The sequence below is a fragment of the Acartia tonsa genome, chromosome 2 (assembly GCF_053477335.1).
Source record: "Acartia tonsa isolate MP-2025a chromosome 2, ASM5347733v1, whole genome shotgun sequence".
In the NCBI taxonomy this organism is placed as follows: Eukaryota; Metazoa; Arthropoda; class Copepoda; order Calanoida; family Acartiidae; genus Acartia; species Acartia tonsa.
Genome location: NC_137261.1, coordinates 61,140,842 through 61,154,555, shown reverse-complemented (window position 1 = coordinate 61,154,555; position 13,714 = coordinate 61,140,842). Strand labels below are relative to the sequence as shown.

Below are 13,714 nucleotides of genomic sequence, written 5' to 3'. Positions count from 1 at the left end.
ATCTGCGCTCTGACTGGATGTCGTACATCATTCAACCAATTAGAGCGCAGATAGTTTAAAATCCACCTATCCTATTGGTCAAAATTAATTAACTTAAAATGTATTTTCGCTTTAAGATAAAGAATTTTATAAAAAATCCTTAAAATTTGATGCAGATTTCAAATCTACTCCATACATTAAAATTCCGGAAAACTTATATCTCTTAATATACATTGTCAAATTCTATCCTTAAGATCACTTTTGACTGTAAGTAAATTTTAATGCACAGAATACGTAATGTACAAAATCGAGCTCTTTATTAGCCTGTCATCTTAGAAACATAATAAAGACTTAATTATAGAAAAGCTTCACTTAAAAAAAACAACGTAAAGCATTTTAACATATGTTCTAAGACCTTTTTTGGCGTCCGCTCACCCACATATAAAAAAACAAGGACAATTTTGTCTCTAGGTAGCGCAGCAATAATTAGTTTACAATACAAAAAATCTTATTTCTATGTATTGTGTAAGAGTATACATCTGATTAATACCTTTTTGGATGGTTGATAAAAACATAGAGCCATATCTTTTGGTTTGACCCATATATATGTGGATTATATGTGGATATTATGACATGGGAATAATGTCAATTTTTGTTGCTAACTTGGACATCACTTATTAGTCAGTTCTTTCATACATTAAAAGGGGAGAAATGTTGGGATCGTTAGTTTAGCCAGCTCAAGATCATTTTTTAGAGTACATAATAACCTGGTAAGATTCAAGTAATAATAAATCTATTGTCCAAAGACATTAACACCCAATCATTGCAAAAAACAAACCCTTTGTCTGCTGTACATTTTCTCTAATTTCTAAGTGGAGTAATGGATTGCTCCTGTTTTGGGCCAAGGCATTTTAACCTACTCGTAATGTTATAAGTATGTACAAATTTAAAGTCTTAAGTTATGACGTATTTTTTGCCGAGATTCGAACCTGTAAGACAAGTAGATGAGCTTCGGACATAACTTAATCATAGAGTAGATGCGCTATTAAGAAGTAAAAAAGTTGAATTCCTTTGCCCAAAAATTAAAATATACACAATAGTCATATTTGCATGTTATGAGTAGTGAAGCTACCATATAATTTGTTGTTATGTGTATTGTGTATGTATGTTCATTAGAACTCTGATTCTTTTCTTCTAAACATTGTCCATTATGCTTATATGTTTAGTTATAAATTCATCAGCCTAAGTATCTGTCTATCTATCTTTATTTATCATTATATCCATATATCTATCTATCCATATGTATATATATCTATTTATCCATCTACCCATCCATGTCAGTCTATCTGTCTTTTTATTTGTTTATTTATTCACCTATTCATATGTCTATCCAAGTCAGTCTATCTGTTTGTCTATCCATCTTTCTATCTATCTGTCTATTTATCTGTTTATCTATCTGCTTTTTTATTTATTTAGTATAAATTCTCTTTGGATTTTATTGTCTCAGTTTTTGTTATTTTCTTGACTTAACTATCCCTTTTTGGGATAGGTTTTTTTCTAATTGAAATATTTTGAACCCAAAATTTAGTTTTAAGATATGTATTTATTAAGAAATTAAAATCAGTGCTAAGCACCGAGCGTCAGCTACTTACATATATTGTATAGTTTATTGATCTAGGGGTAATTTTGTTCATTATTGTTGGGTGATGTACACACATTGTCCATTGTCTTATCCCTGAATAATACACAACAGTTTAATAACAAGTGTAAGTTAGGTAAAGTAGATTTTATTAGGGTTATGTCAATGGATTTAGGATATGTGGATATTATGACAGGGGAAAATTGTCGTCAATTTAGCTCTTTAACAAAGAACTCGTCTATTGGTCAGTTTGTTTGTTCAGGGAATGGAATGGGGTAAAAAAGGTGGAAAGAGAGAATTTTAGCCCGCTGCAAGTTTTAATTATTAGAAGTACATGATAATCTGTATGGTGTAAGATCCAAGTAATAATATATCCGTTATTATGTCATCCTTATTATGTAAATTAATATTTATTTTTATTTTAGATCCCGGACCAAGATGCGGCCCGTAGGGCTAAGCCCGGCCAACCCTTCACCTTTACAGTGGATGCCTCCAAGACAGGGTGGGGAGAGGTGGCTATCGACGTGGTCTATGATAACAAGTCAATCAGGAGAACTTTCTATATTGAAGAAATTAGGGAGAGGGTAAGTTATTCATTGTTTTTAATCCTATTGGAAGGTTTTAGGCTTTTTTTTAGAAGGGGGGTACTGTTGTTCTTCTATTATTAAAAGGAGTTAAGCTTTTGCTTGTCTTTTAAAATCGCCAAACCCATTTTAGGGGAGCTTTGCAAATGTTTATTTATATTCGATCTAAGTCTTTATATGTATGGTTTAAGGCTATTTAACTACAGCCACACAAGCAAATAGATCTCGATTTATAATATAATTAATTATGGTATCGTGTAATTGCTGCGCTACTTATGGACATAACTGTATATGTATTTGTTTAGGTGTACGCAGTCACCTTCACCCCGGAGGCTAGGGGCAAGCACCGAGTCTACGTGTATCTGAATGGCATGGAGGCCAAGGGGTCCCCATTCTCCCTCAGGATCGGGAAGGACATCAAGGAGACAAGGGCCAGCAAAACAGAGGCATTTAAGGTTGGGATAGTTAAAATGATAGATATATAGATAGGAATAATTAAAATAATAGATTGATAGATATGTAGGTTGAAAGTTAGATAGATATCCAGAACGATATGGTATTACATGGATGTTGCACAAGATTTTTATTTTCTCTAAAAAAGTGATTCTCGCCACGGGCTAAAATAACGATACCCCCATCCACCCCCCTTACTCCATCCCCTTCTCTCCTACTGTATGAAAAAACTGACCAATAAATGAAGTCTATATGAGCAGGGGCGTCCAAGCTTTTTTTTTTTTGGGGGGGGGGGGTAACTCGTTTTTTTGGGGGGGTAATTCGTTTTTTTTTTTTTTGGGGGGGGGGGTAAAATACCGCAAATTTTTTTACCCCCCCCCCCCCAAAATTTTTACCCCGGGGGTAAAATTTGCTTGGGGGGGTAATTACCAAATGTTTACCCCGGGGGTAAAATTTGCTTGGGGAGGGAGGGGGGGGGGGGGGGTAATTTAAATTTTATTAAATATTTAGTATTAAAAATGAGCGCGATGGGCGCAAAAAATTTTTTTAGAGATTGTTTATATTGAGGGGGGGGGGTATTTACCCCCCCAAAATTGTTTGTTTGGGGTAAATACCCCCTCCTAAATGGTTGGAGGTGCCTACGGCAACCCCAAATTCGTTTGGGGGGGTAATCCCTACTTTACCCCCCCCCCTAGGACGTCTATGTATATGAGCAACCCATATTAAGGAATAAGTTTTCTCTGTAAATATATCCATATATGTATATCCATTAAAGAACAAATTTAAAATTTCTTCTAATAGAGAGGTTGCGTGATGATTTAATAGTTTATTCTATGTAGTCTTAAAACTGTCCGCTAGGTGACTCAATTTTTATTTATTATTACCACAAAATATTTGAAAATCCACATATTACAATTATAAGTTACATTTGATGAAAACATTATTGTAAATAAAACGAGCTTAATTAAATGTCATTTTATTTTTCGAGTTTCAAAACAGAGCAACTTTTTTTACATCATAAAAATATATATTTATTTAATGAAACTAATTTCAGTATCTTTATTATTTTATTGCCTTGGGTACAATTAAGATGTTTTCTGGCGATGAAAAAAGCATTGAAGTGTACGATTCATCAATATGATTTAGAATAAATTTATCTTCCCCAACTGTAAAGGCTGTGGTAACATGGTTGTTGATACAGCGTTTTACAGCAAAACTATAATTCATTTTATGATTTGTATAGCAGAGCTATAGTATAGATGTACATATATACACTATACAGGCAACTAACTCCCTTCATTTTTCAAAGACCTCTTTCGTCTGCTTCAAAATTATTTTCTGCTACTTGGCTGTGTTAATTTAAGCGACACCATTGGTTGATTTTCAATGACCCTGCGATGGGGAGATACAGTTATTTAACCCTTTCCCCCTCTAGTGTTTTACTCTAATATTTGTTAAAAATTGTCTTTAATATGATGCTATACATGATTTTTATTATGGCCAAGAAATAGTTCTAATCAAGTGGATATTAATTTGTTACAAAACTATATGGAAAATGAATAAAACATATGCTTTATTGGCCCTTACAATTTGGTTACATTGTGGTATCCGCCGAGGATAAATGGCAGACACCGGAGTTCAATTAGATTACGGCAGTGTAACAGACGTGGACACCTTACTATAGAGAAGCTACGCTTCTCTAGCATTCACTAGATAATGATCAACATCTATTTCAGTTGTCACTTTATTGAAGGTTTAAAAGATACTAAAGCTATATACAACAAACAATAATTACATGGATAGGAATAAATAATCATAACATAAAAGCATCATAATACATATACAATGGTCAGTTTGGGCAATAATGATCCCCCATCCCTGAAAAGGGTGGGGGAGAATTAAGAATACAGTTAACCATAATAAACATGACAGATTCAATCATTAATTGTAAGCATAGGGAGGGGGTCGCTAGACCCCTTCCCCAGGACTCGGGGGAGGGCCATTGACCCTCCACCGAACCCTAGATCAGGGGTGCCATAGGCATGGCTCACGGTTGCCGAATACCACAACTCTCCCCTCGGAAGGCTGGGAGATGATTTCCCTACCAGACTTCCGACAGTGGTTGAGGCCTTCGGTCCGCTCCTTAGGGCTAAGATATATATATACAAACGATAATGATTCAATGGAATCCTAGTGGTGAGTGTCTTCTTAGGGTTGATGGGCTCCCAATGTGGGGTAGAAGGCAGAGGCTGGCTTGGGTTGGACACGTTGGTCAGCGCCGGCGGGTATCAGGTTTGCTGGTGGCACAGTTGTTGCTGGAACGGTCAGCAGTGGGGCCTGCTGGTTGTTGTTGGCAGCGGCTGGGGCGCTGGCTGCCAGGTTAATCGTCTGAGCAGCGGCCTGTCCTCCTGAGGGGCCGCGGGGTCGGCCAGAGGGCGGTCCTGGCCTACCTGGGCGGTCATGCCCGCTGTCAGTTGATTTCATAGACACCATTTCCTCGGCTGCTTCCCTGCCGATGGGAATGGCATCCCAGTCCACTGAAAAGTCCCGGGACTTGGCATGGTTGAGCCTGGCTCTAGCCAGCGCTTTCCTATACAAAGCTGGATGGTACAGGAACACTTGTGATATCGCATTCAGGGCTGCCCGGACTCCTCCTTGTGCTGCTGCCAGGGAAATGATGGTTAGGTCCCCCAGCAGTTTGAGGATCAACAACAGCAAACACAGTATGGCTGCGCCATCTCCCCACTCGTGGATGGCTTGTCTAAATCCAGCCCAGACATCCAGGGCTGCCTCTCCTTCCTCCGCCAGTCGGTCAATGTTGTAGGACACTATCCCATGGTCTCCTGTGGCCGAACAGCTGCCTTGCTGAACGCAGGAGCCATAGGATAGGCCGGTCAGCATGGCACTCTTGTATGCTGGGAACGCCAGCAGTTGTTGCCAGTCGTTCAACTCAGCCTGCGAATACAAGCCACCTGAACTGAAGTCATCTAAGGGTTCTGTCAACAATTGCTTAGGCGTATCCAGCGGGGGTGGCCTTTTCTTGGGAGCGGGGGTTAACTCTATCCAGCCTTCCTCCGCGTGCACAGTCAGGGGGTAGGTGGAGGAGCAGGGAATCTTGGTGGCGTGTTCACTATATACCCGTATCACAGCGTCTACAAAACCTGTGGGCTCTACTGGCACTTTGTCCCAACACTCCTTGTGTTCGCGGACAACGTATTTATGACGTTGGCAGGTCAGCTGCAGCAGGATGTCTCCCCTCAGTACCGAGAACGTGCTCCCCGGGTGGGCCGGGTCTAGTTGCTGGAGCTTCCAGCAGTTGGCCGCTACTTCTTCTGCTGCGGTGCTTTTCATGCGCGTTTCCAGGGTAAACCCAATATAACCTGCATGTATTTGTGCTTGGAGGGGAACGTCAACATCCCTGGCCGACACTCTGGGCAGCGCAGCCGCGGCTGGGTCAGCTGCCACGAACAACGCTGGATGGTTTGTGGCATGGGCCTCGAAGTCGCAGTTCACAATCGAGGTGGGGTTGGTCATGTTGATGAAAAACTGGGCCTGATGGTCAACCAGATATGCATCCATCACCAGGCTGGGCTGGAGGCTGCGGATCAGCCTCAAGGGGCAATCTCTTCCCAGGTGGTCCCACACGTAGGTTGCTTCCCCAGTGATGCAGGACAGCTCAGAATGGGGACACTCTAGGGTCAGGTGGTCAGACTGGGACTCCACCCGTCCATCCTCCACCACATAGGTCTCCTCCTTGACCAGCAGCCGTCGCTCCTGGAGCACTAATTCGTTGCGGTATAGCTGGCCCTCGAAGTGGACGTCCTCCCCTTCACAACCCACCCCCTCGGGGCTGTTGACGAGGGCGCCCACCATATCGATGGTGAAGAACAGGGGATGGTTCAGCTGGAACGTCAGTGGCTGGGTCTTGCCTGGCAACGTGTAGACTCGGTTCCTGGCCAGGTCTCGGCACGCTTCTGGGTCTATCTTGGTTGGCCTCATGAGGGTGGGGACCGAGGTCACCTTGAGGTGACCCCATACTCCACACCTGAATGTCCACTGGGACACGGTGAGCTGACAACTGTACCCGGTGGTTTCCCTCACCTTGACTTGCTGCAGGACGTGTACTTCATGGCCCAGGGGCACCTCCTGGTGTAGGGGCTCCGTGTTACACATCTTTTCTTTATTGTAGGATGTGACATGGGTGGGGTTGGCACAGTCCCATCCCACCAGGACGTAGCTGGTTGTAGGCCACACGGCTGCCAGCAGGAGGCCCCACAGGACCATCCACCAATGGGAGAGGCTTCCAGGCAACCATCTTCCTCGTACACGCGGCTGGGGATCTTCAGCTCTGGTCACGGCTGCTTCTTGGGACTGGACACGGCTGGGCTGCTCCTGGCTAGATACAAGTTTCCATTGAGCGTTATCTGTATGCGGCCGAGGCACCCCGATACCCTCCCCAATGACAGACTGGCAAGCGACTGGCACTTGCCTGGGTGTCGGCTCCCCTAGCCCCAAGTGCTCCCTTCCCTTGTCCAAAGCATGCCCAGTGGCATGGGGCTGAAGTGCATGTGGCACAGGCTCGCCCTTACTCACTTCCCTCCCCTGCCCTAGGAACTCAGGTGCATGTGGCACAGGCAAGTCCTTATTTTCCCGAATTTCAATCTCCCCAGCCTCTGGTGCAGGGGGCACAGGCAAGGCTGGGTTTTTACAATATCTTGGATACAACACATTTAACAAATTCAACTTATCCTGATGTTGAGCAGCTGGGTTCCCCTGGCTGGCAGGGGGCTCTGGATGGCATGTAGCTGGGCTCTCCCTGCAGGCTGGTGGCGCTGGCTGACTGGGGGTGACGGGTGTCACCCCTTCCTCTGGGACCGCTGGCTCGTTCCAGGACTCAGGTCTCTCGGTGGCGGCGACGGTTGTCGCCCCAGACATCAGGTTGGAGGCTGGCTCGTTCCAGGATCCAGGTATCTCGGTGGCGGCGACGGTTGTCGCCCCAGGCACCAGGTGGGAGGCGCTGGATAGCACCCCCCCATCATCCCAGGTGGCGACGCCGGGTGGCGTCCCATACATCGATGCAGAGGCGCTGGCTAGCACCTCCTGCCTCTCTCGTTCGGCGGCTGCCAGGGCCTCCCCATACACCGTCTCAGGGACGCTGGGCAGCGCCCCTCCACTCTTGCTGGGTAGGCTCAGTCGGGCAGGTTCCATCATGTTGAGGCTAAAAGGCTGGGGCCTCAGCACCTCTGGCTCGGCTATGTTGTTGGATTGTATCAGCTCTGGCCCCAGATGGTTAAGACTGAAGCCTAGGCCAACCCGGTTGGGTTCAGCCGCGCCGCCCAGTACGTTGATCCTAGCTGGGACAGTCCCAAACTGCGGCATCCCTTCGGCTCGGTCCGCAGCTCTGGGGGTGGCTGCTTGCTGTTGTGGTGCTGGGGGCGCGCTCCCTTCCATGTGGGCCACTCTGCTGGGCTTCCCTGGAGGGGCACCCTTATCGGCGGTGCGCCTGCGGCTGGCTACCTGGGCCCAGTCAGCTCTACAATCGGCCGCCGTGTGACCGTCATAGTGGCAACGCTCACACTTGGCAGAACGGTCACGGCGTGGCTGGGTGCGTCTCTCCTCTAGGCTAACTTCCACAGGCGTTGGGCAGTCTCGAGCTCGGTGGCCTCTCCCCTGGCAGCGGAAGCAGCGACCTGGGACCTTGTCATCTGGAGCGACCTTCCCCATCTGGTGGAGACCCGGAGCCAAGGAGCCAATCTCCATTGGCTCCGACTCGTCATATTGGGGCAACTGGATGCAAGCAGATCCAGTCAGCCCTTCGGTCGAGTCCACTAAGCACACACCTTCCTTCAGTTGCTTAGTAACCATGGTGACGGTAAACATGGCCTTACGAGTGTACTCAGGTACACTCGTAATTTCATGGTTCATCATGAGGCGTTTTACATTGGCGTTACGAATTCCACGATTTAATTCGTCCACCAACAACTCAAGATCCTCATGGTTGTAGGCGTCCCTATACAAGGCGCACTTAGTTGATATGTACACTTGTATAGGTTCTGTCGAGTGTTGCTTGTAATCCCTAAACGCTTGTTTAAGCGTTTGGGATTCAAAAGCAGGGCGAAATAGCAATTCACACTCGGCCTTGACCTGTTCGTAGGTCAAGGCTTGGCCTGCCTCGCCAAACAGATGGGACGCCATTTCCGCTGCTTGCCCTACCAGTGACAGTAGGAGGGCGTTGCGGCGGTTGAGGGAATCATGAGGTGGCACGCGGTAAGCCGCCCATGACATCTCGAGTCTGCGGATATGTGCCGACCAGGATTGCTTGGGCGGCCCTCTATACTCCGGCAGATTGCTCAGCATCAGCTTGCGGTACTCGGCTGGGGCCGGCTGAGGGTCATCCTGGAGCCATCCTGGGGCTTGGTCACCTCCTGGGGCTTGCTGCTGGTCCATTGGGTCAACGGTTCAACGGCGGGCACAAAGTTATACAGTACTAAAATGAATGGTTTGTCACTTGAGGCTTTCTAGCCTAACAGCCAACACTGTTTGTATCACTAGGTTGGTAGTTTAGTTGCAAAGATATAACTTAGCTGTACTTATCACTAGTTAGGTGCTGAGGTTGTAGGGTAGGCTGGTAGGGGTAGATAGATGTTGAGGGTCTGAACTGCTGTCAGGAACTGATTGGGTTTTCCTTTATCACACTAGAGCTAGAAGGAGAGAAGCTTGTAATTCTTTATTTGCTAAAAATACCCCTGTTAAATGCTATGGAGTAGCTCCGCTCCGGTGTGTGTGTGTGTGTGTGTGCGTGTGTGTGCGTGAAATCTCCTGTCCTTGCAACGCGCGTCCGCACCGTCAAATCCGCGCACACGGGGAAAACGCGCACACGGGGAAAACGCGCTCTCACCCCTCAACTCGCTCTCTCATTGGTCCGCTTCGTCCGTTGAATTTATGATATTTTCCGCACTCTGTTGCGCTACCCGTGAATGGCGCTCTGTGTGTCCGATCGCTAGCCCCACACTACAGACGGACTTAGTCTAGTGTGGGTAGGAAGGGGGAAGCGCGTGAGGGGACGGGGGTAACTCCGTCCGTTTCCCCTGTGAGGGAGGGAGGTAACTGTGTGCTGGTGTAATAGTGCCTTTTCTTCTTAATCCTAGGCTTATCTATTATATCACCCTGATTGTATTTGCCTTCAATGGAGAGGGGCTCCTCCCTTTCCCTTGGAATATTCTATATATAAATATTTTCCCTTCTATTTTTGTCCTTATCACAATTGCATAACAGATTTGTTTACCAACTCTGTTCTATTTTTAGCTGTTATCACAATACACAATAAATCCAAGCCTGTTCTATTCTTAGATTTATCACAACACAACAATTTGTTTGCCAAGCTTTGCTCATAAATCTATTGTTTAGCCATCACACCAGGGTGGTAATCCCTGCAATGTAACATAATATCTGTTTTTCTAGATGGGTGGCTGCGTTGTAGCCTCTCAGGATACTTGGAGTTGACGTAGTTTTTCTCTGTTCTGGTGCACTACACTCGTATGTTAGCTCGCAGCTTGCAGCTATGTGGCATGTTTCAGCCTATCGGCAGCAGGGAATGTCCCGTCCTGCTAGCGCCGCTGATCCAAATCCGGCTGATGGCGGCAGGGAATGTCCCGTCCTGCTAGCGCCACTGGTTCGGATCCTGCTATTTCTTGCAGTAAAGTTGGCCTATTTCCAGCCGTTTACACTTATTTGGCTTGTTTCAGCCGGTCCGCAGGCCTGTTTCAGCCCTTTGAGCGCTCAATTCTCCGTTAGATATCAGCGCTGCTCGCGGTTATTCGTCAAATTTCGCTGTCTCGCTTCCACAACTGCCGGATGCAGAGTTAAACTTTGCTGTCCAGGGTAGGTAATTCAGGTTGCTTGCGTCAGTTTTGCCAGATTCACTGCTGGGAGTACCTTAGCCTCAGATGCGCGTCTGCTCTACACTTGTGGTTCGCCGTAATCTCACACAGCTGTCACCAAAGTTGTGGTATCCGCCGAGGATAAATGGCAGACACCGGAGTTCAATTAGATTACGGCAGTGTAACAGACGTGGACACCTTACTATAGAGAAGCTACGCTTCTCTAGCATTCACTAGATAATGATCAACATCTATTTCAGTTGTCACTTTATTGAAGGTTTAAAAGATACTAAAGCTATATACAACAAACAATAATTACATGGATAGGAATAAATAATCATAACATAAAAGCATCATAATACATATACAATGGTCAGTTTGGGCAATAATGATCCCCCATCCCTGAAAAGGGTGGGGGAGAATTAAGAATACAGTTAACCATAATAAACATGACAGATTCAATCATTAATTGTAAGCATAGGGAGGGGGTCGCTAGACCCCTTCCCCAGGACTCGGGGGAGGGCCATTGACCCTCCACCGAACCCTAGATCAGGGGTGCCATAGGCATGGCTCACGGTTGCCGAATACCACAACATAATGTAGCTTAGAATATGTAGTAGACATATAAATAATAATAACTTAATTGATCTTAGTATAAATAAGTATACCTTCATTTTTTTTTTTTTTTAAATCTTTGTTATGTTAAGGTTGATTATTCCCTTCTCTCTCAGTAAATGAACAAACTGACCAATAAAATAGGTCTATATGAGCAAGTTAAATAGAGGATTAATATTTCCCTGTCAATATATCCACATATATAATTCATATATCAATAAATATCCAATAAAGAACAAATTTAAAATTTCTTCTTATACAGAGGTTGCGTGATCATTTAAAAAGTGTATTTTATTTAGTATTAAAATTGCCCGCTAGATGACTCAATTCTTATTTATAAATATAACATTTTTCTTTGAAATCCACATACTAAAATTTCAAATTTAAATAACTCTAACTATAATTGTAAAATAAAACGAGTTGAATTTAAAATTATTTTGTTTTGGAAGTTTTAAAAACAGAGTAGTTTATTTTTCTAAAGAGTAGTTTATTAATTCCTAATATTGGTATATAAGGTATGAGCGGTCAAAGACGTAATGAGTTACAAACTTCTATCCTATTTCTGGTGGTGATTAAAGCACTTTAATGTACGATTCATCAATTACAAGCTGTAGCAAGAGTTAATTATATATCCTGGGTTTACACTAGATTATCATATCCTCTAATAATGTGAAACTTGTAGCCGGCTAAAACAACGATTTCGGATCTATTTTCTTTTACCAATTCCCTTCTTTTAACATCTTTGTTAAATTTAGGTTGACCGCAAGTATAAGAAGTTTGAAGAGCAGAAGGAGGAAAGAAGAAATATCAGTCATAATTTGGTGGAAAAGGAAGTTTTCATTGAGAAACCAGTTGCCCCACCTAGGTAGATATTATATAGATAGAAACAGATGGATAGCAAAGTATAAATAGATAGATAGAGAAATGAATATGCAGAAAGATTGATAGGTTTAAATTTCAGCCATAATTTGATAGAAAAAGAAGTTTTCATTGAAAAACCAGTTGCCCCACCTAGGTAGATATTAGATAGATAGATAGGTAGATGGATAGATAGATAGATTTGCAAATAAATATATAGAAAGATTAATTTCAGTCAAAATTTGAAGAAGTTTTTTAAAAATAGTTGCTTCACCTAGGTAGATATTAGATAGATAGAAACATAGAAAGAACTACTTAAAGCTTAAATATTGATGTATAGAATTGGCCGTACCAAAGAATAGTCTCAGTTATATAGTAGTTACACTCCTTTAATAAAAATCAATTTCCTTTTTCAGGTCTAAACGTGAGAAGCGTCAAACTTTCAAAGATTTTAAAGATGAAACTACCCAGCTATTTGCCTCGGATCATAAAACAGAAGAAGGGACAGACTTACTTCCCGTTAACAGGTATAACAGATGGACATATAAATAGACAGATAGATTGACAGGTAGATTGGCAGATATATAGACAGATATATATATCAGCCAATAGCATCTGCAATATTAGCACAGAAAGCAATTTAATAGCAGACGAAAAGGGTCTCCACCACTTGGGCCAAGAAGTTGTCTGGATTATACATTCATACTTATACATTTATTTTCAGGACTATTGCCTTTGATTGTCCAACAGACGGTGCTGACAAGAACGAAATCCATGTCACCATCACTGGACCAAGAGGGGAGAAATGTCCAACTCACATCAATATAAACCAGGTACGGAATAATTGTCCAGAGAAATATATGTATAAACAAGGATGACAACATCCATAAGTAGGAAAGCCCAAAAATTCATGGATGGGAATACGGTTGTTTTCTTAAAACGACAGGAAATTAAATTTTTATATCCTTAACTTAAAAAATTTGAAAAAATTCGGGCTATATACATAAGAGAAATGGAAAAAAAAGGAAAAAATTTAAAATAGCAAAAAACCTGCAAAAAGGCAGTTTGACTGACATGGTTGTTTTCTTTAAACGACAGGAAATTTAATTTTGGAAATCAGACCATAAACATCAAAGATATGGAGAAAAAAGTGAAATATACAAAAATAGCCTAAAACCTGCTAAAAAGCGCTCCGACCGCCATTGATGTTTTATAGTTAATTGTGCTCCTTATTAATATGAATGTTGTCAAAAAATTTCAGCATTCTATCTTTTATAGGAGCTGAGTAAATCCCATTTCCCCCATAGCGTTACGGACTTACTGACGGACTGACTGACGGACAAAGTGAATTATAGAGTAGCTTTGCTACTAGAAATGTAACATTACTTGTATAAGTGGGAAGAAATGTCCTACCAGGTAATTAAAACAATTTAGGAATATTTGTCCAGAAAAATTCAAAAATCTTCCCTAAGAGGGTAGAATATTGATATTATCCCTGGAAGAGATATTTTGTCATGGTACTTTTTGATTTAAAATTAGAGAAAGGGGGTAGTTTTTGTCGCTTGTTTGTGTTTTACTTTAGGACAGGTTAGGTTTGGTTAGATTATATTAGATAAAGAAAAGCCCTACAGAGTCAAACATTAAAAATATTTATATTACCACTTTTTTAAAATGTTTTTAAAGGGAGGGGTTCTATGCTCACAAAT

At 43.0% G+C, this 13,714-nt stretch overlaps 1 protein-coding gene across 1 annotated transcript in view; it reads left to right on the top strand.

Annotated features, from left to right (window-relative positions):
* LOC145312647 (filamin-A-like) overlaps positions 1–13,714 on the top strand; it is a 218,378-nt gene that overhangs the window by 181,813 nt on the left and 22,851 nt on the right. Inside the window, exons 17-21 of the mRNA XM_080151908.1 lie at positions 2,044–2,202; positions 2,508–2,657; positions 11,906–12,015; positions 12,425–12,535; positions 12,733–12,841. Coding sequence (XP_080008034.1) covers positions 2,044–2,202; positions 2,508–2,657; positions 11,906–12,015; positions 12,425–12,535; positions 12,733–12,841 — 639 coding nt within the window. The remainder of the gene's footprint in view (positions 1–2,043; positions 2,203–2,507; positions 2,658–11,905; positions 12,016–12,424; positions 12,536–12,732; positions 12,842–13,714) is intronic.